We start from the raw sequence: 26,254 nt of genomic DNA on the forward strand, positions 1-26,254 counted from the left end.
CGGGGCCTGGGGCCGGGGCGGGGCCGCGTCGTGAGTCGCCTCCATCTTTCGGCACAAAGGAGCGGCGGCAGCACCGGGCCGGGGCCGGATAGGGGTGGAGGGCGCGGGGTCCGCGGCGGCCCCGCTGCGCTCTCGGCGGGGCTGCGCGGAGCTGACCTGAGGTGAGGTAGGGCGGACGCGGCCTGGCTGACTCGGAGCTGGGGTGGAGCGGGGCGCGCATCGGGCTGAGGGGAAGGGACAGCGCCGGGCTGGGCGCTGGTAGCCCCGTTGCCGGCCGTGCGTTAATGAGTGAAGGCACCGTGCTCAGCCCACCCCGCCCTCCGGTCCCCTAGGGGCCGCCGGCGCAGGTCCCGGTGGGGGGGGGGGCCGGGCCGGCGCAGCCCCCCGGCCCCGGGCAGCGGCCCGGGGTCCCGTCGGCTCTGGTGGTTGATGCAGATGCCCCCCAGGGATTGTGAGTACCCCTCGGCTGCCTCGCCGGGACCACCGGTACCTCCCCTTCTGGGGAGGACAAGCAGGGGTAAGGGGCGGGTGGCCAAGGTGCAGCCCCCGGGCTCGCTGAGCTCTCCTGGAGGCCCCGGAGCTGGGCAGAGCTGGGCTGGCGTGTGGAGCTGGGAACTCGCTAAAGAAGGCGGCAAGAGGTGAATGAACGGAGGGTTTGGAGAGCCGGGCGCCCCGAGTCCGGGGCTGCTCGGGGCCGGGAGGGGTTGGAACTTCCTAACGGCGCCTCCCGGCTGCACGGAGAGCTCCCGGTGCTCGTATGACTTGCAAAACAAGGGCTTGGCTACAGCGGGTTTGGTGTGCGAGGGGCAAAATGACATCGAACCGCGGAATCACAGACCCCATGAGCTGCTTTGGCAGCTCGGAAACACGACGGTGTTGTTGAGCCCTTCAATATTGTTACATGAATGTCAGGAGTCTGAATCCTGAAAACTGTTTATTGCTCTCAGTGTGAAAATGTTTCTCCACAGCAAGTTTTCTGCCTTTACAGAGGAGATGTGAAGGTGTGGAACGGGCCACCAAATGCCCTCGTTTACCTGGATCTTTTGTTTTGCGTTTTTGGGCGACAGATTAGGCAGCGGCACCTTTGCTACGGGTGCGGGAACACCTGGGCTCTGCTCTGCTCTGCTCTCCCGCTTCAGTGCTTGTAAAACAGGATTTTTTCACTGCTTGTATTATGCCCGTATCGAGCATGACTTCCTCTTTCAAGCCATTTGATTCTGTCCTGCTGATTGCTGTTTCTGTCTTGCAGGCCTTTATTGACCCCCTCTTTTTAGGAACTGCTGGGGTTTTTTTGTATGTTCTGCTGTGTAGTAGTAGGTGCACTCTCCCTTCTAGTAACAATCTTAATGTAGGTCCCAAGAATGACTGTAGTCACCTTACTTTTCATTTTCTGTTTCATTATTGCAAACTCTCATCCCTGAGCCCAGAGTTCATTTTGGTGCTCAGCCAGTGTTACCACTTTTTCTCACACAGTGAAACTTTGGTCCATGGAGAAACAGACATGAGCTGCTGTTTCTCTCCTAAATTTATTCAGCCTGCTGTATTTTCTGAATGCTGGTGTGTTTGGTGGTTTGTTCGGTTTTTTTTAATTTATGTCTGTGTCAGTATTTGTTTTCTTCAATATAAGAGATTTTTTTTTTCCACTTAGCACTAGCTTTGCCTCAGGATTTAGTTTTTCTGTCCATTGTCTTGCACTGAATGCATGTGTTTGTTTTGGGGTTGTTTTCTTTTCTCATGATGGTCCTCAGCTCTGCTCTGCTTTTCTACTAATTTTCTGTACATCCATCACTGCTTTGAGATTATTGTCATGTGGAAAACTACATCCACTTGTGTACTGTGACTTTCCCTTGTTTTCTTCCTGATGTTAAATTTTTTGCTATTTTCTTATTAAACCATACAGATTTTTAAACAGTGAATCACCTCATCACCTTTGAGCCATCTGAAATACTGCCTTCCATCTCGTCTCCTCTTGGACTCCTGTATTTGATTGTGGATTTCTGGAGGACTGTGCATTCTCAAAACTTGTCATATTAATTTAAGAGTCTGTAATGCTGTTAAATGTGTTTTTGTTTTGCATTTATCCAAAAGCACAGAATTGATCTTTGATCTAAATCCGGCCCATTCTTTTGTAAGCGCTTTTGCCTGTGTTTTTGTTCTCTGCCTAAGTCCACTCAGCAAAAGAGGCTCTTTCTCCTCCTGGCACCCATTCCTCTGTCCCTCCCTTTAGGACATTGCTATTATTGCTTTGTGCCCCAATCTCTGCTGTTTGTTCCTATTTATAGTTCTGTTTGAACAGACTGTGAATTTCCCATGGTGTGTTCTTTTTCAGACGAGTTAAGCACAATTGTAGTTGCCTGATCACTCCTTGTCTCTTCCCTTTTCATCCAGACATTCTCTTGAGGTTCCTGCTAACTGAAAGTTTTCTGCTTCCCCTGTCCATCACTTGAGTAGGAAGCTCCTCCAGGGTATTTTAGTGCTGTATTTTGCATTCTGCACAACTCTTGTCATAACTCTTGCTGATGCTTATTGTTTATTAGTTTAGCCTTGGTTGTTTACCCACTCTTAGATTGCTGATAGACCTAATCCACCTTGTCCTCCCTTATCAGCTGTGATAGCAGTGTGTGTTTGCAGGAAGGTGGGCTTATGGGTTTCTCTGAGGTCTTTAACTTTCCTTTTTATCTACCTTCAGCCTCCTATACATGGAGTTTCACTGCAACATTTTGTGGTAGCCACTGTGGTATCCTACTCTGTGGCCTCATAATTTGGTGATCACTCAGTGGCTCTCTTGTTCTCTCACTGATACATTATCCTGTGCTTTTCTTAATGTTCTTTTTTTTCCTCTTGGAGGGACATGATGGTTTTCTGCACAACTCTAGAGTACTCTCCCTTGGTACATTATCAGTGTTTTCACATAGGAGGTCTTGGCTTGAAGTGCATTTCATTTGCTGCAAGTCTAATGGATAGGACTGAAATAGATCACTTATATTTGGTTCCCTCGTGTAAATTAAGACATCCCTTATATTCTGCCCATCGGGTGGAATCGGGGTCAATTCTCCTCAAGCTTTTTGCTTGTTTGTTAAAATTAAGGAATAGCAGGAAGATATTTATTAGTGTAAGAAGTTAATGATAAAGGCAGTGATTTGTCATAGAACACTTACTGTCCTGTAACTCTTCAGAGGTTTCTTCATTCAAATTTCCTTTCATATCATTATCTTCTACCTGGCAATGTGCTGTGTTTGGAAATGTCCTCTGTTGGTCCTGTAGCTATGTGGTGATACCCTCACAAAGCGCAGCAAGGCTCATGATACACACTGTGTGGATTCCCTCACAACACAGAGGCACCAACTTAGAATGCTCTCACCTTGTCGTAAATTGAAGGCCAGCTAATGTCGTGATATTTGTCCTGTTCTACTCTATTACCAACGTGCTGTGTTCAGCATTTCAAACTGTTTTTTGTGTTTGGTTTTTTTTCCCTCTATTGTACTTACGATTGCTCAGTAAACTTTGAATTTATTCGCTGCTTTACAGCAGTGCAGGCAGTGGTCTTATGCTGAGATTCCTTGTCTTTCGAGTATCTCATGTGCTTTGTATTTCCTTGTGTTCTGACAATATATTTTATTTTCCTGGTCTGTGTGTGGTAACTGTAAAGTTGGCATTGCAGGGCAGTGGCTGTGCCAGCATGATCTTTATTTCCTTTTCTATTATTCATTATGTTTCTGAGGTCTAATAAAAGTCAAATGTTCACACATGACTCACAAGGTTGCATGACTGACCAATGCATCACAGTGTCTCTTCAGAAGTGCTTGTAATTACCTGCCCTTGATCTGCCATTGCTGTGACCAGACTTGTGCTTTGGAAGCACAGCTCTGCCGTGGGAACTCTGTGTGTTTGGTGGGCTTTGCCCATGCAGCAGGGATATCTGGCAGTCCGAAGTCTGGGATGAGGTGCTGCTCCTTGGTTTTTAATGCATGTTTATTAGATGGAATTCAGTGAGTTAATGTGATCAGTGACAAGAAATCCATCTTTTTCCTAATAAATCTTTCCCCTCAGGGAAATAGTGGTTTCTGAGCATATAAAACACAACTGTAATTATTTTTCTCCTTTTCTAAGGCTCTTCTTTTTTTTTTTTTCATAGAAAATGCTTCCCTTTTGCTCTAAGTATCTGAATATATCGGTGTTTTGTTAGGTGTGAGAAGGACGAGTGTTGAGGACATTTTGATCTGAAGTGTTGGCATGGGTTTTTGGATTGCTGGCTTCAGTGCATGTGCACGAAGTGGTACAATTACAGCTTGAATCATAGGTTAGAGGGCAGCTGGTGAACTATGAGCTTGTAGGCTGCACCATTCATGTGTATCTTATACCTTCCTGCAGACAGTGGGACATGCTAGAAAGTCATACTGAAAAAAGAAAATCCAGCAACCTGCTGATGCTCTTTTTTTTTTCTCTAAAGCTGCATGAAACAGGCTTAGAATTGTTCTCCCTGCTTTTAAAAACATTCAACTAATGGTGAGTTGAAGTATAGTGTGTGTGTGTTTGCACTCAGACTCTGATTAATGTATCAGTCCTGAAATAAAAGATTTTTTTTTTAAATTAACAATAGATGAGTTATTCTCTCTTTAGAGCATTACCCCTTTGTAACGTTTAGTGAAGTGGTGTTTAAATGTAATTATCAAAACAATTTAATCTTAATTCTCCTGAAATTCCTCAGAAAGTTATTTAGCAGAAGCCCCAGGTGGCTGAGACTTTGTGTTCCTGGTACTGTTACAGGATTTTGAAAGCCTCTTAAATAGTTTTTGAGCTTTCTGCCTTTTTTGACTAAATTGAGTGCACAGTCTTGTTTAAGCCATATTCAGGCTGCCTTGTGAGACACGTACATGCTCATCATCCTCCCACTTCCTAACCCACCTGCACTTGTCTGAGCCATCTCTCGGGCCCTCAGGCCCCTTCCCCTTCTTGGCCACAGCACACTGAGCGACTTCCTCTGGGTTTCTTCGTAGTGGCCGAGGCCCTAAAACACTGTAAGAAAATACCACAGCTCAGTGGTTGGAGCAGGATACCTGTGAGACCTGGCAGGAGCACTTGTGCTGGTGAATTCCCAGCAGGCTCTCTCCTGCAGTGTGCTTTGCTGGCAGACTTGTAGCAGGACAGAAAGGAAAGGTCCTGAAGACAGAATCTGGAGAGACAGATGGGGAGAGGTGAAGCTGAGTTCTTGTGTGGGTGGGTTTTTTGTTGTTTTAAGTCAGGTCTGTGATAAAGTACTGGAATGGTCTGCCTGGGGAGGTGGTGGAGTCACCATCCCTGGATGTGTTTAAAAAAAGACTTGATGTGGCACTTGGTGCCATGGTTTAGTTGAGGTGTTAGAGCTGAGTTGGATTTGATGATCTTGAAGGTCTCCTCCAACCTAGTGATTCTGTGAAGTAGGGGAGGTAAGGGGGTTCCAGTGACCTGCCCAGAGCTGTGTTTCAGGTTGTTTTCTTCAGCTCTGGAAGCGCCAGGTAGTTGAGGAATTGTGCTTTCCATGAGTGCTTCTGAGGCAGGTTTGCTAACCTAGTGACCTACATGTTGTACTGGACTCAGATGACAGTCTCTTGAGCAGCTGTCACTGTATCCACTTGCAGGAGGAAAGAGAATGAGAAGGGCATTTCCTGCTCTGTCAGTACAGTCCTGAACTTTGTCTAGCAAAGAGCAGACAGCTTTCCATGGCTGGCAGGGAAGGCCACAAATGTGGCTCTCAACTCTGGCCACTGAAAGATCAGGCCATCCTCTGATGCTGCTTCAATTGTGAACACATGGAACTTTCTTCAGCCTGTTTCTAGACATTGCTCTGCTCACCAAGGCACTTGTCAGACAGCTGATAATGCAGCCTTCCAGCTGAGGCATTGCTGAATTTTTCAGCAATGTTATCAAAATTTTACACTGAAAACAGCTTTTGACGTGTGAATTTTACACGTTTGTAATAGCTTAGTCATGCCACGTAGCTGGGCTTAGTTCTGTGGTCTACAGCAGGAGACTGTTCTGCCTTCTACATAGTAGTTCTGCACCCAATGTTCCTCTGAAAACAAGCCCAGCTCTGAGTTAGACGAAAGAAAAGTGCTTAGTTTAAATAAGAAACAGCCAAACCCTGCCAGTCTTTTGGCCCATTTACATGACGCTGATGGTTTGCTGACAAGAATCTGCCCCTGCTTCCAGCAGTCCCTCCTTGAAGCCTCTTCCTGGTGCCCACAATGTGATGACTTGGATGCCCCTGTGCTAGCCCTATTTCCAGTTCCCAGGGCAGGGCTGCACTGTCACTGAGCTGCTCAGTCTCTTGACTTGCCCCTGAAAATGCTTTTGTGGTTTAGATTTTGCTCATGCACAAAGTTCTTTAAGTATTGCAAGGAGTTGATCTCCACGTGACTAAAGAGAAGTCTTTCACTGGTTTTTGGATACTGATATAGATAAAGCCTTATCCTTTCTGAAATGAACTGTTGTAAATTTTATTAGATAAAGCTTTAAAAAATGCCTTTTTTTTTCTTTTTTTTTTTTTTGTGATTTCTTTGCCATTCTACACCTCTGCTTGGTATCCAAAGAATCACTTTTGTCCCAGCATTTTCTGTTCTGGCATTTCTTGTGGATTTTTTGGGAGAGTTTTGGGCTTTTTTGGTGAGGTTTTTTATTTAATATTGAATCCTGATATCATGAATGCTTTTCTCAGAATTGTATTGTTGATAACGCCTTGAACTTTCTGGGCAGCAAGGAAGATTAACTTGAATTAATTGAAAGAGTTAATTATAAGCTTCCAAATGAATGTCTGTGCCAAAACTTAATAGAGTATAGCTAATCGATTTTATTTCATGTGCTTGTATCCCTGCAGTTTATAGGATTAGTGTTCCTTGCCATCTACAGGGCGTTATCTTTATCTCTCTGCCACTTCTGAAGCAGTGCATTATCCTCTGCTCCTTGGGCAACTGCTGAGCTTGTTCAGCTCTGCCAGGCCGCATCACCCTGCTGGAGGCACTTCTTGTTCAACTTCACTGGGCTGTCAGATACCACTATCTTTTTAAAGATCATTATCTGAGAAGTGCTTTCATCTGCCTCAAAGCATAACTTAAGCTCAGTCTCTGATAAGAAATTTAATGATCCATCTGTGTCTTGGGGAGCTGGGAAACAGGAAGCATGATCGATACCAGCGGTGGTTTAGACGAAGCAAAGTTGACGTTTTCTATAGTACAAAGGACAGTTCCACCTAAATGACTGTGAGATGACAAATGATGACCTCTGAGATGGGGAAGCTCTGAAAGTAGCAAATGCTTCAGTTTCCCTTTCAGAAAGAAAGCTGAACAATCTGATGCCTGGCATGTCCTGAGCACTAGTGTCTCTGTATCCAGAGGTAAGAGAAAAACTGTGCAAGGGAGCAATCCCTACCAGGCCTGCTCTGGCAACACTCAGTTGAGTGAGAAAGTGAAGTTCGCTTTAAATCTGTGTTGCAATTTTAGTGTTCCTGTGCCAGCTTAAAAAAGGGGTTTAAAGGAAGTGAAAAGACAAAGCAGTGCAATGTGCAAGTGACTATAAAATCTGACTTTCACAGTGAGTCTACAGAAGAATCTACTGTGGTGGTAGTTACTATCTGCTTCTTTCTGCTTTACATCAAGTCAAACAAGAGATCAGATCCTCCAGCTCTGTGTTTGTGACAAAGATGAATTACCTACAGAAGACAGGGTTAAGGCCCAATTGTTTGCATAAACCTTGTACAGCTCTGGGGGTTTTCATTCATGAGCACTTGTGCAGGAGCTGGAAAGCTTTGAGACATGGTGAGTCTCCATTTATGAAACTGGCACACTCAAGGTCAGTCTGCTTTTGGTTTAGGGTGCTCTTGCCTCAGCAAGAAAGCAACCAGCTGTGGCAATGGCTTTGTGAAATGCTGTATGCCAGCAAAGACTGCTTCCCATCATGTTTTGACACTAGTCTTAACCCTCCAAGGTATTTTTAAAGAAAATAGAACTGAATTAGGGGTTTGCTTCAGATTACACAATATGGTGGTTGGTTACTACATGCAGAAGAACCAGCAGGGTATTTACTGGCTCCTCCCAAAGCCTGCGGTCCCCTGACTGCGTGCACTGCGTGGTACCATGCTGGACACCCAGCAGCTGCTTCTCTGTAGTTGCACAAGTCTCACAGGTGAGAAGTTAACCTTGCATGTCAATGGGATCTCCTGAGAAAGTCTCCATTTCACATTCTAGTTATATGTAATTTACTGGAATTCCTTGGTTTTCAGTACTATCCCCATAATTTCAAAGCTGAAAATTCTCTTTATTATAAAAGCTTGTTTTTCAAACTGGTTTCTTCTTCCTCTTATTCCGGTATCAAAGTTGATTAGCAGCGATTCATAGCTGTGTTTTCTTCCAGTTTGAACTTTCATCTGACAGGCATCACAAGTATTTCCATCTCTTCCTTTTTAGGAGCATCATTTCTTTGGGAAGGAAATGCTGAGGAAATATTTCTAATTATTTTATCTCCTTAATAGGAAACTGCTGGCTAAAACTCTTACAGTTTTGCTTTCAAAAACCTATCAGCTTTACTGTGTGGTTTGTTGACTGAGCTCCTGTGTTGCTCTGCTCAAGAGGGGAAATCACTGGTCTTACTTTTGTAGTGGTGGCAGAAGCTGGAAAAGTGTTTCTGATAGCAGAAACCTCCCCCATTTATGTGCATGAGGAGTTTTTTGTTTATTTGGCAGTGCACTCCATTTCATGGAAAGAAGAGGCATTTTCCATCATGAGGCAGTATTATGGTTGGCTGTTACCGAATATTTGAAGGGATGAATCACTGACTCTTGGGCTACACATTGCAGAGAAATGATCCCAGTGCCACTTGGAGCCAGCTCCTCCACTGGCATGCTCAGTTGGATGATCCAGAGGAGGCCTCTCTGGGGCAGGCTGGGCATCTGCCAGGCAGGTGGAAATCCACTCCCACAGCAGCATCCCTTTCAATGGGTGATGATTTTCTTTCCTACTTGGACTTCTGGCCATGGCAGGTCAGTCAGCCTGTGGAGCCTGCCAGGAGAGCAGCTGCTTTCTGTGATGGGGATGGTCCCAGTGGCTGGTGGAGGTGTGTGGGGGCACAGGAGGCTGCAGCTGGCAGCTGCTTTTCGCCCATGCAGGGAAGGTATCCTGCACCAGCAGCATCTGATCCAGGAGCTTTGTTGAGGACAAAATGTGCTGGGGCAGCTGCTCAGTGAGTGTCCCACAGGGGCTCTCTGGTGCAGAGGTGTCGGACATCGGTATTTGGTGCTGTTTGGTGAGAGCTGGAGTACCAGCTACTTCTTATAGAATAAAAACTTGTATTTTTATTAATTACCTTTGCACTTCAGAACCCTTCTTCCTGTATTTGTGCTCTATCCAGACAAGCTGGTTTGTGAGCAGATCTGTAGCAATCTCTCCTACCTTGTGTTCCTAATTATTTAGCCTTTCAGTTTGTTTGAGGCTTGACAATGAGCTCCTTGTATGTGATGGTGAGCAAGAGCCAAGTGAATGCTGTCAAACCCAGCTCTTTACTAAATAAGGGGAGTTTATCCTGTCATTTCTCTCTTCCTGTTATCTAATCAACTTTTATAGTGTACTTTTATTTTCTGCTTTGTCTACTTGAGGGGGATCTGGAGCAGATACTGCTTCTCTTCTTCCTCCTGTAGGGAGTAATTTGAGGCGAGGAGTTGGTCACTGCTCTGCACTTGGCGCTGTGTTGTCTGGAATACCAAGGCTGTAGAAACAGATTGGGTTTTCTTTATCTGTGTCTAATCCTAAAGCTTTTAGATGACAAACTAGTTTTGAAGCCTTGAGAGAATTCCCTCTGTAAAGGCTGCATACAGCTGAAAATAACAGCACAGCTTGATGTAATGGCAGGTGTAGGGAGGAGGTAGAGTATGTCTACCTTAGATGCAGTTTCCAAGTGAATTCTCTTTTTTTTCCAATCTCTCCTCAGGGACTCCTCAGTTCCTAGGAGTGAAAGCAGAGTCAGTAATGACTCACTGCCCACCATAAAGGCTTACGGAGCACTGCCTTTTCCAGAGACGACTTTGTGCCCTGCAGGAGAACAATCCACTTCTGCTACAGCACTTTGTGAACTCTCTCAGCCATTCCTGAACCAAGCAAACTTACAGGTGAGTTGATCATAATTAATTGTTTTTAATCGTGCTTTAAGTTGTCAGCCAGAAAAACTTAGGCTTGAATAATCAGCTTTAATCTTGACATATGTCTGGTTTTGTTTCTTTAGGTAGGTTCTTACTCATTGCTAATCTCTAAAATACAGCTTTTCCATTCTTGCTTTGTTGACAAGATAGATTCACTGGGTTAACATTTCCATAAGTTACAGAACAACTTTATTCCAATTCTAAATCTGTAACAGTTTTACATTTCAATATTATCTTGCTAAAATGCCCTTAAATGACCCAGATTTATAAATACATAAACATATTCCCTAGAAAGACATGTTTTGCATTTAACATAACTAGTTCTTTTTAAAGTCAAGAAAGTAATTTGAACCAGTTGTGAACTCAGACAATTCTGTTTGAGGTCTTTGCGGTCTGCACTGGCACCTCTCATCTGCTTGTGACTCTGACTGAGGTGACAGCTGTATTGGCTCAGATGGAAGGACTCTGAGCCTGATGGCCAAACTGCTTAGGGCATAAAGCAAGCATGATGTGATGCTGAAACCCTTCTGATGATCTGTGGTTTAGGAATTTCTTGACCAAGAAGACAAGATCTTGCATTTTTTTCCAATTAATATCCCTTGAGGAACTGATTTTTTTTTTCTTAGTTAGCCTCCATTTAATTTCTTAATACTGAACATCTTTTTGTGCTAAAAGATGATGTGCTTCAAACTACAGAAAAGCCTGTGAGAGCTTGGTTGCAGTGCTTTTCCAGTGGCAGCTGACATCCCAAGACTTGCTCATATGACCAGCTTCCTGAATGTTGTTGTGATCTTGTCCCAAAGGGCAGCCAGCAGTTGCAGAGTTGCCAGTTGGCTCTGATGGTGGGGGCCTTCCATATTTGAAAGGTGTCATCTCTCTTTGACTTTCTTTTGAATTTAGGGTGCTACATGTCTGCTGTTAATGAGGTTATTTAATAATTGAAGTATAGTAATAACCTATTACAGGATATTCACCATAATTTCTAGTATAAATGTTAAACTTAATTCTTGAAAGGATAAAAATACTTATATGTTCTGACATGCCTGAAGTGTGTAAGTAGTGAAATTACATCTTTTGTAGGGTTTTATTTTACCTGAGACTTTAATGTTATATAAATATGCCCTATGGCTTGAAGCATAACTTGTTATGAAATGGGGCTTTGAGTCCTTTTTCTCTAGAATTTTCAAGTTAATGATGGGGAGAGACTGCCATGTGATCTTAGTTGCTACTGGGTCTGTATGTGATCCAAACCATTTGAACGAAGAACAGAAGAGCAATTAAATTAGTCTTTGTTCCCAAAAAGGGAAGACTGGTTTGACACTAGATCCAAACAGGCACACAACAGTCATTTCAAAATCCCAGTTAGATTTGTAAGGCATTAAAATGCTGTCTATAATTCCTGTTTAATTCAAAGTTGGTGCATCTTTGGGTGAGAACACAGGAGGTGTAGGCATGTTCAAAAAACGTGCGTTTATGCACAGGTGGACCAAATGGTTCTCTGTTAAATCTATTGTTTGTTGAGATAAACCATAACTGTAAGATCAGCTCTTTACAATTTTGTATATTTTATAGTTTGGAAATGTTCCTGATGTGAAATGAGAACCTCAAGTGTACAGCCTTTATTGGGGTGGCATAAGCCCTATTTCTCTGTAAAGGGTAAATGAAACTGGTTTGTTGATACTTAATATTTAAAGGGTAGCAGTGGCCGAGATTTACAGGCAAACCTTTTCCTCTGCAGCCAAAAAACATGAAGGAGAAGAAGAAATAGGTAATGTAGAAAGGTATGGTGTGTGGGTGAGAGCTCCTTACCAAGGGAGCTTCCTTCTCCTCTTCCTTCCTTTCCCTTTCCCCACAATAGACTTCAGGTAAAGCCTTGTGTTTCTGAGCTGCTTTATCCACCAAAACTGGTGGTGTTTACTAAAATAGGAATTCTTCTGTTGTTTTCTAGCAGTAGTAACACTGACTCTTGTTCTGGGTTTGTTTTTTCAGACCTCCTTCTGGATGACCAATGTGTGTTTTAAGTGATTCTGTCGGCAACTAAGACTCCAACTTCCCACTCATTCCAGCTGGTGGCAACATTTAAAATGCAAAAAGATCACAATCCGGGATCACACAAACATTTCTCTTAAAACTTCCTAGATGATTGTAGTTGCTTTGGTTGTGTTCTATGCTAGCAGAAGCCTTTTCCAAGGTCTGCTGTTGACTCTAGAGCACCACATTCCCCGTTTCCTGGGAGCCTTGGGGGCTGGCAACATGGGAAACTCGTGCGTTTGCCGCGACGACAGCGGGGCCGAGGACAACGGGGACTCTCAGGGCCGGCAAACGGAGAACAGCAGAACACACATCCCTGAAGCAAGAAGCCACCCAAGGGACCCTGTCCGTCCACCCAGGAGGGGTCGAGGGCCTCATGAACCAAGAAGGAAAAAACAGAATGTGGATGGGCTGGTGCTTGACACACTGGCTGTAATTCGGACGTTGGTAGATAAGTAAGTACCTCCTCAAGGAATAATTCAACATGAATGAAAGTGTTCTTGTCTTCTCTCAAACTGTGGCTTCAGCCTCTCACCGATCTGCACCTGACCCTCCCTGAAGCAGCCACGTGTTACCATCTGGAGGCTTGGGAGAGGAGCACCTTTCCTAGGTAATAGAAGTAGCTCCTGAGTGCCCAGGTACAGATTCTTCCAGGAGCTGAGGAGCTTTCTCACAGTTCCTGTATGGGCCTACACCCACGTGGGATGAGCAGTGTGCTCAGGATTTCTTACCTGGCACAGATACACAGTTTAGGAAGCAATAAATGCTCCAGAGGCTGGGAACTTCAGTCCTAAAAACTGGTTGTTGCACAGCTTTCTATTTGCAGGCTGGATTTTGCTTCTTTGGAAATGGTGAAGCAAACAGGGAGCTTTGATCTTTGTTAGCCTGGATAAACAGACTGAGGTTTTCTTTCCAGTTTTAAGTCTGATTACTTTTTAAAGATCACATGTTGTGACCGCCCAACTCACAATCCCAGTATTGCATTCCTGGCATGCTCAAAACATCCAATAAGGGCGTGGGGGATATTTATGGGCTCATCCATTTTTTAGTCTTTTTTTGGTTTTGTGTTGCTTTCTACAAAGCTTTAAAAGGACCTTAAAAATTATGGGTTAAGTTAGCTCTGCACCTTTTGGGTTAGGTGCAGGCTAGGAATTGGAAAGACCAGAACTGAAGGAAAAACACTATTCCAGTCTGATAGCTAGCGTTTGAGTTTAGGGTGGATGAGGTTCGGAATAAGTGAGCCTTGATTCGTATACCTGCATCAACTCTGGAATGTGCCTGCAGAGTTGGAGTTTGCCTTCCTGCTGTCAAAGGCTTTAGGTAAAAATAACAGGGCTGATGTTTTCCATGAAGATTTAAGGTGTCTGAGGTGTGTGTTTGGTTGGTTTTTTAACAGGTTTTATTTTGTGCTGTCTTCAAATCATGGCAGACATTTTTTAGTCTCTGGCCAGTCTCACAAGCCATTCCCTTTCCTGCAGTTCAGCTCCTTAAGCCATTTCCCAACTCTTCTGTGCACAGTTGATCCTGTTCCTGTGGGTCTTGCAATCAGTTTTGTAATCTTGTAAGCACTTTCTTATGCCACTGAGAGACAATAAGCATGGTTATTTCACTGCCCATGGAATCCTGTTTCTGACTTAATTCCTGAAGCTAGTGTATTTTTACAGGAGCTTTTATACAGACTATAGTAAAATGCACTGTGATAAGCAATGAATAGTTACTTTACCTGTTTGCTATTTACTTGTTTTTTCCTGGGGTTCATTTTTTTCTTGATGTTGTTTTTGGTTTTATCAAATCTCAAAGTTCTGACCTAAAACATATTTGACAACTAATTTTTTTTTCTCCTATCTAGAGATAGCTGCTTCCTAGAAGTTTAATTTAATAAACTCAGAAGGATAAGTTCTATATTTTGGGGCTTATATGAAAAGCTGCCATGCAAATTAAGAAACTACCAAAATGGAGGTTTTGTTTCAAAATGAGGAAGGTGTGTCCTGGAGGGGATATTGGAAATTAAGGGGTTAAAACGGCAGATCAGTGGGACAGGATTGTCCTTTGCTCAATGCCAATACTATGAAAACCTGCTACTTGTGACAAAATCAGAAATCTTGCAGATAAAAATGTCATCCTTTTTTACCACAGCTTTACTTTTACTTACGGTTGGGATTTTTGTTGGGTTTTTTTCCTCCTTTCTTTGCATCTTTCTATCCTTTCTCCTGATGCAATTCTGGCTGCAAAACTGCACTTTTTTCCTTCTGGGCAGCTTACTTTTCAGAAGAGAGGTGAAGATTCCTCAAGTTAAAAAAACAACCCAACTGTTTGTTTCAAATGTTGTGGCAATATAAAAAATGAATTTAACATCACTTCAGCATTTTCTTGTGGAAACATTTAAGAATGTGTTCACCTTTTGTAAGAAAAAAAAGACATGTATTTATATCACATATATTTAATCAAAGCTGAGATTTTTCTCTTCTTTATGATTAATCTCTTAAACTAGGTAGTTTCATTATCTCCATAAATAATGTCTGTTGCAATTTTCTAAAATTTCTCTATTCAACATTTCCAATTTCTTTTCAGAGCTATGTGATAGAGATAGACTTTGTTTCATGCTCAAAGCCTGGGGTTAGTTCACAGTGCCTAAGGAGGTATTTTAGGACGTGCTGCTGAATAAGCTTTTTCTGGATCTAGAGGTGCTTAGTGAACAGGATTTTGGGGTCTTGCTTTAGGTACTTTCACTGGCAGTTCCTGCTCAGATACAGATGTGTCCGTAGCTTTGTGTCCTTACTCCAGCAAACAGGACTGAGGGCATGATCTGTTGAACTTCTTGTGGCTTTCATGTTGGCAAATGGGTTCGATTAAATATTTTCTGTAAAACTGCCCTATGTCTTTTAACAGCTCTTGTTGAAGACTATGATGCTGTTAGGTGGGTTCCCATTTAAGTGTTATGGTATTTTTTTAATATTTATATATTTAGCAGAGAATTTCTGAGGAAAAAAAAAAGTCCTGTTGATTTTTTTTGCACAGGTGCACCTTGTGCACTGCTCTGGGTTCATTTTGTAACCTCTGACATGTAGTGCCTCATAGAGTACTACAAGGAACCTGCTAATGAACAGCACCAAGCCTAGGCATTGTGTTCAGCTTTTAGACATGCAGATGTGGATCACAGTGGCACTTGTCAGCTGTTGCAGACATGCAGATGTTGATATTGAGCCAGAGAGAGGCTCAAATTCCATCTGTGTTTCAGATCTGAAAATGACATTAGCAATCTGCAGCCTGTGTAACTTCCTTTTGTTAAATGGTTACTGGATTTGTTTTCTGTCTGTGTATAATCATCTTGTTCAGTGTATTACAGTGATGATTGTGCATAAATTTTGACCTGTGTAATATCTCTTTCAGTGACCAGGAGCCTCCTTATTCAATGATCACGTTGCATGAAATGGCAGAAACAGGTATCAAGGCATTGTGTTGGGCATTTCAGTTGTGACTCACAAGCAAAAGAAACAAAACAAACCCCAACCCCCTCTTTTCTTTGCAAAGAAAAATACACCTCAGCTGGGTGCGTTGGGATGTGGTGTAGCTCTGGGGATGTGGGAACCAGAACACAATTCTGCCCTTTGGAGCTTCACTGAGCTCATGCATTGGCCTGAGGTTTTTTTTTTTTAATTCAGTTAAATTTCTCATGTGAAATCTCCAGAAGCAGCCAGTGGATGGCCACAAACACACTGGAGTGGCATTAAACCATAAGCCACAAAGAATGGCAGTTTGCAGCTGAGCAGGAGCATCCTGTACACATCTACAGACATGGGCTAAGCCCATGTGCTCTGTGTCAGCAGATAGCGTGTTCCTTTTGGTTTGGGTCTTGCTGACCTTAGACCTCTGCTTTACTGATGCATTTATCTCAAGCCTGTCCCCAAGTGTTTCTGCAAGACAAGCCACATTTGTGCAAGGGCTGTTTCATCTTTGTTACAATGGGAGAAATTCTCCCAGCTTAAGACTTCAACAAAACTTCTGGTTTAAATGAATTTTTATCTTTCTACTTAGTAGTGTTGGTAGTGGTCTTAGGGGATATATTTCTGTACTAAAGTAAATTAATCAATCTAGTTAGATATTATAGCAATTCAATAAAATGTTTTTCAGGGGAATAGCAATAATAATAACATAACTAACTCAACCCCCAATGTATTACTGCTTTGTTGTTGTATGGAGTGCAGCTTCTTCAACCTCACTCACCAGTATAGACACAGACTGTCTTTATTTTCACTTCTAAGGGAGCTGTTTTCTTGTAAATCCAAATCTGTTTACTTTATCACTAGTTTAACATCTTAGCGGATGTTTGCTTGCAAGTAGAAGCCCTTGTCTACTCATTCAACAGTGAGAGCTGCTCCTTAGGAAAACAAATGTTCTTTAGACCAGCAGGCATGGGAAAAACCCACTAAATTTTTCTGAACCTCGTGTTACTTCAGGGAACTCAGGAGGAGGGGTCTGGTTCTGCTTAAAAGAAATATTTCCTCAGTGTCACTGTCCATGTAGCATTTAACACTTAAGAGCTGGCATTGGATGCTGAACTCTTGAGTATCACACTAGAACAAAGTACTTGTCTATACCACCATGAGTATTCCTTCCTAATAGCAGTAGGAACTGAAGGATGCTGTGGCCTGGGAGAGACTCTTCTCCAAACCACAGAGGTGTTCACTATTACCCAAGCTGCTATAAACTTTTTCTTTCTTGAATTTAAACTTCTAAACTACTGTGAACTAAGCAGTGGTGTAAAAAGCAAGCTGTTTTTCCCAATGTTTCTAAGCTCACTGGGTAATTTTGAGGATTTTTCAGTTTACATTTAGGGATGCATTTTGAACACTTCTGAATTGCACTGTTAATTCTGAGTGTGACTTCTGTTTTGTGGTTGACAGATGAAGGCTGGTTGGAAGTTGTCCAGTCTTTAATTAGAGTTATTCCATTAGAAGATCCCCTGGGACCAGCTGTTATAACACTACTACTTGATGAATGTCCTCTGCCAACAAAAGTGAGTCGAAAGCAGATGCATTTATCTGTGGCTGAATGTCAGTTACTTGTGGTTGCCACACCCATGATCTTTGAGTAGCTTTCACCAGTGATGCAAGACTGATAGTGGTTCAGAAAATGGGTATAACATTCAACTTCAAGTAATTTGGGGTGCCTTGGTGTCTAAATGCTAATTAATGCTAGGAGCATTCCCACAAAAAGATAAATTTGATCCATGAGGAAGGAACAAGAGACCCTTGGGTTTTGGCTGCTTTTCTCGCCGCTCTCTCCTGCCTGTGGTACTTACACTGTGCAGGTGCTGCAAAAGCTGCCCAGGTTCTGCCCTTTTGTTCTCTAATTTGCAAAGCTGCACGTTTACAAGTCACTTTTGAATTTGTTCCTGGCATTGCACATGAGGAGTGCAATGCAAATGGGTGTGTTAAGCTAAACAAATGACATTTTTCAACTATGAAATACGTATATATGGTTTTGGCAAATGAGAATACTTCTGCTTTACTAATCTATTTCTGGGCAGAAAGATGACCTGAGGTGTTTCATGCTATGTTGGTGCAGTGTGTAACTAAAAGCCTCAGGTGCTTTAGGATGATAAACATAATGTTTGTACAGAGAACTTGTCTGTCTTTAAATGTTTGTCATTATCTCATTTCCTCAGAAACTGAGGATCACATCACTGCTGCTTTCATTTCTCAAGCTCCTGATGCTGCTAGTTTTAGTCTTCCATTGGTGCTTTTAGGGATATAAAGAGCTGGTGCATCAGTGGCTATAGAATGCAGAATTGGTCAAACTCTCAAACTACCTGAAGTGGGTTCTTCTAGGCTGCCAATTAACATTATCTGAGACTTTTAAACAAGAGAGATGTATTATGACTGTGACAGAGAATGCTGAATTATTTTGAAAACAAAGCTATGACTAGAAACTTTGCTTTAAAAAAGAAATCAGGAAATGGAGACCACTGCGAATGCACCATAGGGAGAGTGATTTTGGATTTTTTTGTTTGGCTCTACAATGTCCTTAGCAATCAAATGATTTGTTTTTCAAAAGCCATGTGACTTTTATTTGGGTACTTTTAAGGAGTTTGCTATAAAATAGTTGACCTTATCAAGACAAGGTCAGTGCCTGTTTTTCTGGGGGGCACAGTGTTTTTTTCCTGTGTAGCTTCTTTACAGCACAAGGAGCTGCAGCTGTGGGGTCTGCTGGCCACATGCAGCCTCGTAAAGTGTGTTGCTGTTCATTTTTTTTCTGTACAGGATAAGTTCTAAGTTTTTTGTCTTAGGGATTTTAAGTCAGTGCCTCACTTCCATGACAACTGGAGAACAGCAGCAGGCTGTATTTAATTTTCTGGTTTTTGCAGGCTATAAAGTCCATAAAGTTAAAAGGGCAGTGCAGTAAACTGTTTATTCTAGAAAGTCTTTATTTAACTCAAAATACTTGATCTCTCTGACAGTTCTAATAATGGCTAAAAGCAGTATCAGTATGTCAAGAGTCTAATTTTAGTGAGTCCTTTCCATCCCAAGTCTGTAGCTCAGTCATTCTTTCTTCTTTCTCTGTTCTTTCCACTTAGCTCAGTCCTGTTCATCAGTTCTGTTTTTGTGGCTTTCCTTTTAAGAACATAACTACTTTTCAGTGTGATCTCTGTACAGACCTCAGACTCTAGCACAGTCAACTGATTCCAATGTGGCTCAGAAGACAGTTCAAAAAAACACATCTATTCAACATGAGCAGTGCTCATTTTTCCTCCAAATGGCTGCTGATGACTTCAATATGAGGAGTTCTTCTATTTTAATTAGATCCTTGCCTGAGATTATGCAGTTTCAATCTGAATCAGCTGAAACTTTCATGAAGTCTGGAAAGTTGAGGAGGATTTGGAACTTTTCAGGGTGGGGTTCTCCCTGTGGGATGACTTGTTCTGGCTCTAGATTAACCCCTAACTACCCTGAAAATGTAGAGTATGCTCTAGACCTGTATAAAATTTTATTCATACCATACTGCCTGAACAAAGCAAGTCAAAGCATGGCATTTTAGGTTTATTACCCTCATTGGTTACTTCTTAAATTTGTGTGACTACAGAAAACCACTTAGGCTCTCAAGAATACAGTTTGACATCCGGTAAAGTTGACAACATCCTAAATTTATGATGGGAATGTGGGCCTTTTGGGGAGGGGGTGTGTCTCTTTAGTCCTGAATTTTAAAATCTGAAACAGTCCTTTTCTTTTGAAAAGGGTGTGAGTTTTAGGACACTGGCAATAGATCAGATGGCAGTGATGCCATATGTGCTAATTGGTTCCTGTTGTGGTGGGGAGCTCACTTAGGTATGTCCAGAAGTGTCCTGAGCTGTTAATCACAACAACCAACAATCTGGTGGTAATTTTAAAGTTACAACTCTTGAGTCTGTTGAACTTTTCTTCTCATCTGTCCTTCATTATCTTATCTCATAAGATAACCACCCCATGCTGTCTGTAATATGATGCTGAATCTGTTTTTAGGATACTGAATTAGGGGGAAGCTGTATCTGTAAGTAACATTGAAGAGATTTCTGATTTTTCTTTCGCAGGACGCATTACAGAAGTTAACTGAAATATTAAACCTAAGTGGAGCTGCTGCTTGCCAGGATGCTTGTCACCCTGCCAAGCACCGGAACACGACTGCAGTGCTCGGCTGCTTGGCAGAGAAATTAGCAGGTAAAGCCCTGGGGTTCTCCTCACAGCTGGCATTTGGCTCTCTGCAACACCTTCTGCTTAAGCACTCACAATGCATGCTAGGTCAGAGGTGTTTTCTTAGAACTGAATAATGTTCTGCATCGAGGGAGTACCAGGTGTGACAGAATCTGGTCGATTCAAATGTCTGAATGAATCATTCACAAATTTTTCTGATATGTGGTTAGTGATTGGGGATCACTGTTTGCTATATTGCCTTAGCACTGGTTATCAGTCTCTTCTGCACCACTCTAGCTGTGAATTACTGAGGACACATTCTCTTGAGTGTAGGCAGGAATATCACATTAGTGGTCTTAGAGGCTGTATAGGAATAAAAAAGAAATATGCTTTTTCCAGTAGACATGTCTTCCTGTATTGTAGATTGCTGAAAAGATTCTCTTCTGTGTTGCTTAAAAGAAAATTGCTGAGATTCTGTTTAAGGTGGCTTTTCATGCAGAATATTTATTCCCTGTCATTCTTACCTAGTACACTGTTGGAGACTGATGATTAAGTTTCCTTCTTGCTGATGATCTCTCTTGTATCTAGTTTCTTTGCTTCTTTTCTGGAAGTGGACAGGAAATAGAGGGAAAAAGTGATTGTCCGGTGTCACCTGATGGTTATTAAAACCCAATTAATATATTTCTGTGAAAAAAACAAAAAGAACAAGGTCTGGAAGTGGTTTTGTACTGTAATACTTATGTATTTTACTAAGTCTTAATGAGATGCTGTATCCACTTTCATCTTAGTGGACACAGATCTCATTGTGTCAGCTCAGGCAACAAATTTATTAATCAAGTGTTGGAACACGCTGCAAATTCTTAGGAGCTTGTAGATTCCAGAGTTTGATTCCCTTGTGTCTGTCTCTTGATTAAGTGGACGCTATTTCAGGGATTTTCCATTTTAAATTGGCTGCAAGCTGTATAATTAACTATCAAGTTGGCAGTCTCAGGTGCTCAGTTTTGTTTATTTTGGGCTGCTGATAGATGGAGCTGGTATTTACACTGACTCTGGAAGTAAAGGGGAGACAGCCTCTTTTCAAAGTAAAGAGCATGAAAATGTTAAGTGGAGGCTGCTGGAGTCTTACTGCAAAATCTCAGAAGCCTGGCTAGAACTCTGTACCCACTTAGAGCAGTGAACTGAACAGGACTGAAGTGTGCCAGTAACTGTGTAATTATTAAATGTGCACCAAATATTTTACTGGGAACAATGATAATTGTTTTATATTATAGTTTTGCTTTGCTGTGAAGTTGCTTGGTGTTCTTTAATTTGTGTTTAAAAGATCTGTGATGATGGGTATGCAGTACTTCCCATGGAGGGGTTTGATTCCTGATGTTCTTGCAGGTCCTGCGAGCATAGGTTTACTCAGCCCAGGCATATTGGAATATTTACTTCACAGCTTGGTAAGTGTTTTTGATCTTTTTGTGTGTATCCATACATAGCAATTAGAATGCAAATTTTGCTATTATTATTATTGTGAAAAGTTGGAGTCATGTCTGCTAAATATTGGCAGTGTATGTTACAGAAAGCTGAGATTCCAGAGCCTGTGGGTTCTCCATCGTTGGAGATAATTAGTAGTCAATGGAACAAGGCTCTGAGTAGCCTGATCTGTTCGAACCGGCACTCCACAGGAGGGTGGAATACAGGAACGTTGGAGGCTCCTTTGAACCTAAAACCTTCTGTGACAGACTTGCAACTCTTCTTGTCTGTCTGTACTGGGTATTTATTAATGAACTTTTCCTTACTGCCCATGTTTAGAACTTCCAGTCCCACCCAACAGTGATGCTTTTTGCACTAATAGCCCTGGAGAAGTTTGCACAAACAAGTGAGTATTGGCCTGGTACTGCTCTTAACACCATGGCTTGTGCTGCATTATTGTCACTTGCTTTGCCTGATCACTTGTGAGCATGAGAGTCTGCATTGGTATTTATTGCTCTAGTGATATCCCTCTACCCCTCAAGACCCCTGAGATACTTGCTGAAACTTATTTTCCCTGTTAGAAGTTGCTGTAGAAGGATTTGTAACACAAGGCCTTTGTCACTGACATGAATCTGTATTGGAGTTGGACAACAGTTAGGATTGGGAGTTTGTAGGCAGGAAAAAATATTTTTTGCTTTAATGACACCCTCACCAACAAACCCTTAAGAGAGTTGCTGAAACTTAGTCCTTCTCATCTTAGAAATTACTACATAATGACTTAGGACATGAGGCCTTTGTTACTTGAAAAGAAATCAATCAGTATTGGAGAGATGGAGAACAGCTGTGATTGGTCACTTGATAATGCAGCTCCATGCTGAGAGGTGGTAAATCTGAATGAAGATAATTCCACATCTGCTTGGGGAAACAATTTCATGTTGCTTGTAATACTGAGGTTAGATGTGTGGTAGAGAGTTCTACTGCATTTGTAGGATGTTATTATTTTTAAATAAACTTATCCTTAGCTGATAGCAATTACTCTTTTTCCTCTTAAATTGCAGGTGAAAATAAAATGACAGTTTCTGAATCGTGCATTAGTGACCAACTGATCTTGCTGGAGAAATGGACAGATAATCCAGACTACTTAAAACGCCAGGTTGGATTCTGTGCCCAGTGGAGTTTAGACAATCTGTGTAGGTATAACAAAGGGATGGATTAATTTAATAGTAATCACTCCTCCAAAGAGATGGAGGACTGCTTTGTGTTCATTTTGTATGAGCACTTAGTGTACCTGGCTGCATTTGTAATATCTCCTTGAAAAAGAAAACAAAACCAAAAACAGCACACCAACAAATATATATCCAGTGTAATTGTATGGAAAGAAAATTTTGGCAAGGAAAATGTTTTTGAAAGGAAGTGGTTTGTACTCTGCAATTTGGAGCTGCAACGAAAATTCTTCTTCACACCAATTTCCTGTAACCCACACTTCAGCAAATTTCTCTGAGCAGCTAAACAGTGCAGCTCTGTCTCTGTGGAATGTCTGGATTGCTGACATGTCCTGGTGATGGCCACTCCTGGTGTCATTCCCCACTGCACACTGGCTCAAAGAAGTACTGAAGACTTTTAAAATTAAATACACTTTTTGATTTTTGTGATTCGAAAGTAAAAAATGTTTGGCAAAGCACTTCTCTAGGTCCATCTTTGGGATTTCTAAAAATCATTGAATTTACTTGGTTAGTTGTGATTTCAAGGATGCAGCAACTCTAACGACCTTGTATTTTTTAGTGCCTTTTAGATAAATTTGGATGAAAGGTCTGTTGGGATTTAGGGGCTTTAGTCAGCTTATGGAAAGCCAGTGTCAGCTGTGTTTAAGTGTCTGTGTAAGTGTTGTAGCAAGTTTGAGTTATATGAAGGGTGCTAAGATAAGATCTTTGATTTGTAAATTAACATGTGTGTTCAACAATTTGACACCTGACAAGAGAAATGCTTCTGATCCTTCCAAGTAGAAAGGGCAAGCAGGGAGAGAGAGAGAGAGAGAGAGCGCTGCTTTGGCCCAGTTCAAGTTCATCAACTAAAAATGAGATGGTAGAAACTTTTAAATCCTTATTTTCCCCTTCCTCCTATCCCCAAATCTGTTTTCACTGTAATGAATCAGAAAAGCTCTCCACACTGAATATACAAATACAGTGGTAAATCCTGAAACAGTGGCATCTTGGTGTGAACTTGGATGCCTTCCATTTGCCTGTGGGTTTCCTGCAAGTACTAATTAGATTGTGGGAGCTCTAGTCAGAGGCACAGGTCATGCTTTCACGTTTGGAGGGTATTTAATACACTGTATTGGAAGCTGTTTTCATGCAGGCAAAATCTCAGTGTTTCATTGTCATGCCAAAAACTACCTGGGTCCTAGAGAGATTATCATTGTATGAAATGTTTAAAATCAAGTTTTGCAGCAGCAATAGCTAACACTGGTTGGGATTATTTAATTTTTTTTTTTTTCAGTTTTAAAAGAAGGCAGGCAGTTTACATATGAGAAGGTTGACTTGGCCAACATTAGGGCTATGCTGAACAGTAACGATGTCAGCGAATACCTGAAGATCTCACCACATGGATTAGAGGTAGGAAATTGTTTCATGTTTTCAACCTGAAAAAGAGGCTGAAGAAAAAGGCAGGTTTTGCTTTGCACTTGCTCCTGTGGTTTTATAGAATGAAGCCATGTTGTCTGCCAGCTTTGTACAGAAAACTTACTTTGTCATCCAAAGGTTATAACATCACTACACTGATCTCAATTGAAATGCTCACACTAAATTAACACCTGTGCCCCAAAGCTTCAGGGAAGTGAGGAGGATTCTTAAGAGTCTCAGATGGCTTTTCATTTACTTTATGAACAGTCTTAGTCAAAATATCATTCTATTGTTTGTCCTGTCTCATCTTGAAAAGCTCACAGCAGTCAGATTTTTGTCTCAGCCACATGGGGTTTATTCCTTCCTATCTAACTCTTTCTAAAAACTTGTTTGACTACTTAGAGATGAATTTTCATGAATTAACACTGAATGCCTCCTTGTCCTTCCTACCAGGAATCAGTTAACAACCAACGATTTAGGTTCTCCTGTCTTGGTTGTCTTAGTCTTTAAATCTTTAAATGGTTTCTGTCAACTTGCTACTTTTTTTTTTTTTTTTCTCTTTGCCTGTGGCTTAACCACTGAACAATTTTCAGTCTTGCCTACTCACTATTTGTGTGACAACTACTGCTATAAAGAGAGGTCACTTTGTCTGAAATGCCTCTAAAATTATGTTGGTATATTCTTATATGCAAGAAACTTGATCCAGGGAAGAAAGGTGTTTGTTTGAACGCTAATTTTGTGGACAGTAAATTTCCGTTTGGTTTTGGTAGGCACGATGTGATGCCTCGTCCTTTGAAAGCGTAAGATGCACGTTCTGTGTCGATTCTGGAGTCTGGTACTATGAAGTTACAGTCATTACTTCAGGAGTGATGCAGATAGGATGGGCAACCAAAGACAGCAAATTTCTCAACCATGTGAGTACCTGTAATGTCATCGAGCTGGTGATGTAACATCAGTATTTTCCTTCTTACGACACTGTCCTTTAAACAGGTCACCAAGCAGCCATTTCATCATCCTCTTTAACACATTTTCCTATTAAATTAACTTTCACAAGGGAAATAACTCAAATTCACTCTTGGCTAACATGGTATCATTGGGCTTGCTGGTATGGGACAGTCTTGGAATGCAAAAGCTTCTTTTTAATTAAAAATAAGGATTACAAAAAGATTAAACTCTCTACCTTCTTGCCTTTTCCTGAGAGTACAGAACAAGTCTCCTGGCTTAATTTATAGCTTGTTTTACTGTCCTTCTTATCCAGATAATTTTGTATTTTATTCTTAGTTCTGAGTATTCTTCTTCCTACTATTTTCTTGTAAGATTACGTACTTGCTAGCATTAAAGTAAAACATGCCATGTGCCTATGAAGTCCAAACAGTGTCAGTCATCATGGAGATGTCACTGGGTCTTCTTTCTTCTTAAATCATCGTGGTAACTGCATGGCCATTAGAAACTTCATACGCTTTTTATGCTACGGTATAACTCATTTCAGTATTTCCCATAAAAAGAAAGAGTAATGATTACTACCCAAAAAACTTTTCAACCTCAACTTAGAGTTAGTTTTCCATGTTGTCAGCCTTCCAAATGACCATTAAAGTGCAAGCTAGAATTTTGGGACAAAAAGTTACATTAGGCCTAGCCTAGTGCTGGGATTTTAAGTTGACACTTCTACTGGCTAAGCTTGAGAGAGATTAATTTGTGGCCTTTCTTTACTGTTGTAATTGCATGGCTTTTGGTTCCTACTTGGAATTTCTTTTAGGAAAAGAATTATATATTTAATGTAGATAAGCAGTTAAAACTGCTCACTTCTGATTATTATAGAAAAAGTCATTCTACAGCTGAGCCAAATACAGAAGCTAATATGAAGATAGGCCAAATACATACATGTGAGTAAACATTGATTGTGGGGGTATGAGATAAATACATTAAGGAGATTAAACAAACACCACTGGCAAGAAATCCAATGGGAATGCAAGAGTAGCTTCTCTCACCATTTAACTTAGGTATTCCTGTGAGTTCAGAGATCTTGCTCCGTTTCTTCTAATTATTCATGGAAATAGCATTGTCTTCTGCTGATGTACAATATGCATGTATCTCTGTGTCACATCCAAAGTCCAGTCCTATGGTTTTAGCATGGAATTGAAGTGTGATGTAAGTAAAAAAAAAAAATTATAAACCATACACAAGATCAAAAAATACCAACCAAACAAAAATATCATGCAGACCTGTATTGAGCACAGTCCTTGTAGACACTGAGTGTAACAGAAACTGTTTGAAATAAAAGGCCATGTGTCTGCCTTTAGACTGCTAAGAGGCTTAAA

General features: G+C 41.5%; 1 protein-coding gene across 2 annotated transcripts in view; it reads left to right on the forward strand.

Annotated features, from left to right (window-relative positions):
- Positions 1-34: 34 nt before the first annotated feature.
- The window catches only part of RSPRY1 (ring finger and SPRY domain containing 1), a 35,561-nt gene continuing 9,341 nt past the window's right edge, over positions 35-26,254 (forward strand). Inside the window, exons 1-11 of one of the 2 annotated variants that reach the window (XM_005526263.3) lie at positions 35-161; positions 9,955-10,132; positions 12,152-12,648; positions 15,584-15,636; positions 17,098-17,210; positions 19,761-19,887; positions 21,244-21,302; positions 21,658-21,724; positions 22,377-22,508; positions 23,815-23,930; positions 24,707-24,850. In XM_005526263.3, coding sequence (XP_005526320.1) covers positions 12,302-12,648; positions 15,584-15,636; positions 17,098-17,210; positions 19,761-19,887; positions 21,244-21,302; positions 21,658-21,724; positions 22,377-22,508; positions 23,815-23,930; positions 24,707-24,850 — 1,158 coding nt within the window. In that variant the 5' untranslated portion in view covers positions 35-161; positions 9,955-10,132; positions 12,152-12,301. Of the gene's footprint in view, positions 167-9,954; positions 10,133-12,151; positions 12,649-15,583; positions 15,637-17,097; positions 17,211-19,760; positions 19,888-21,243; positions 21,303-21,657; positions 21,725-22,376; positions 22,509-23,814; positions 23,931-24,706; positions 24,851-26,254 lie in introns of both variants that reach the window. The other variant, XM_088062350.1, reaches the window with a different exon arrangement.

This window comes from Pseudopodoces humilis, chromosome 14 (genome assembly GCF_049639895.1).
Source record: "Pseudopodoces humilis isolate 2021_Gansu_Grassland_sample_001 chromosome 14, ASM4963989v1, whole genome shotgun sequence".
NCBI lineage: Eukaryota > Metazoa > Chordata > Aves > Passeriformes > Paridae > Pseudopodoces > Pseudopodoces humilis.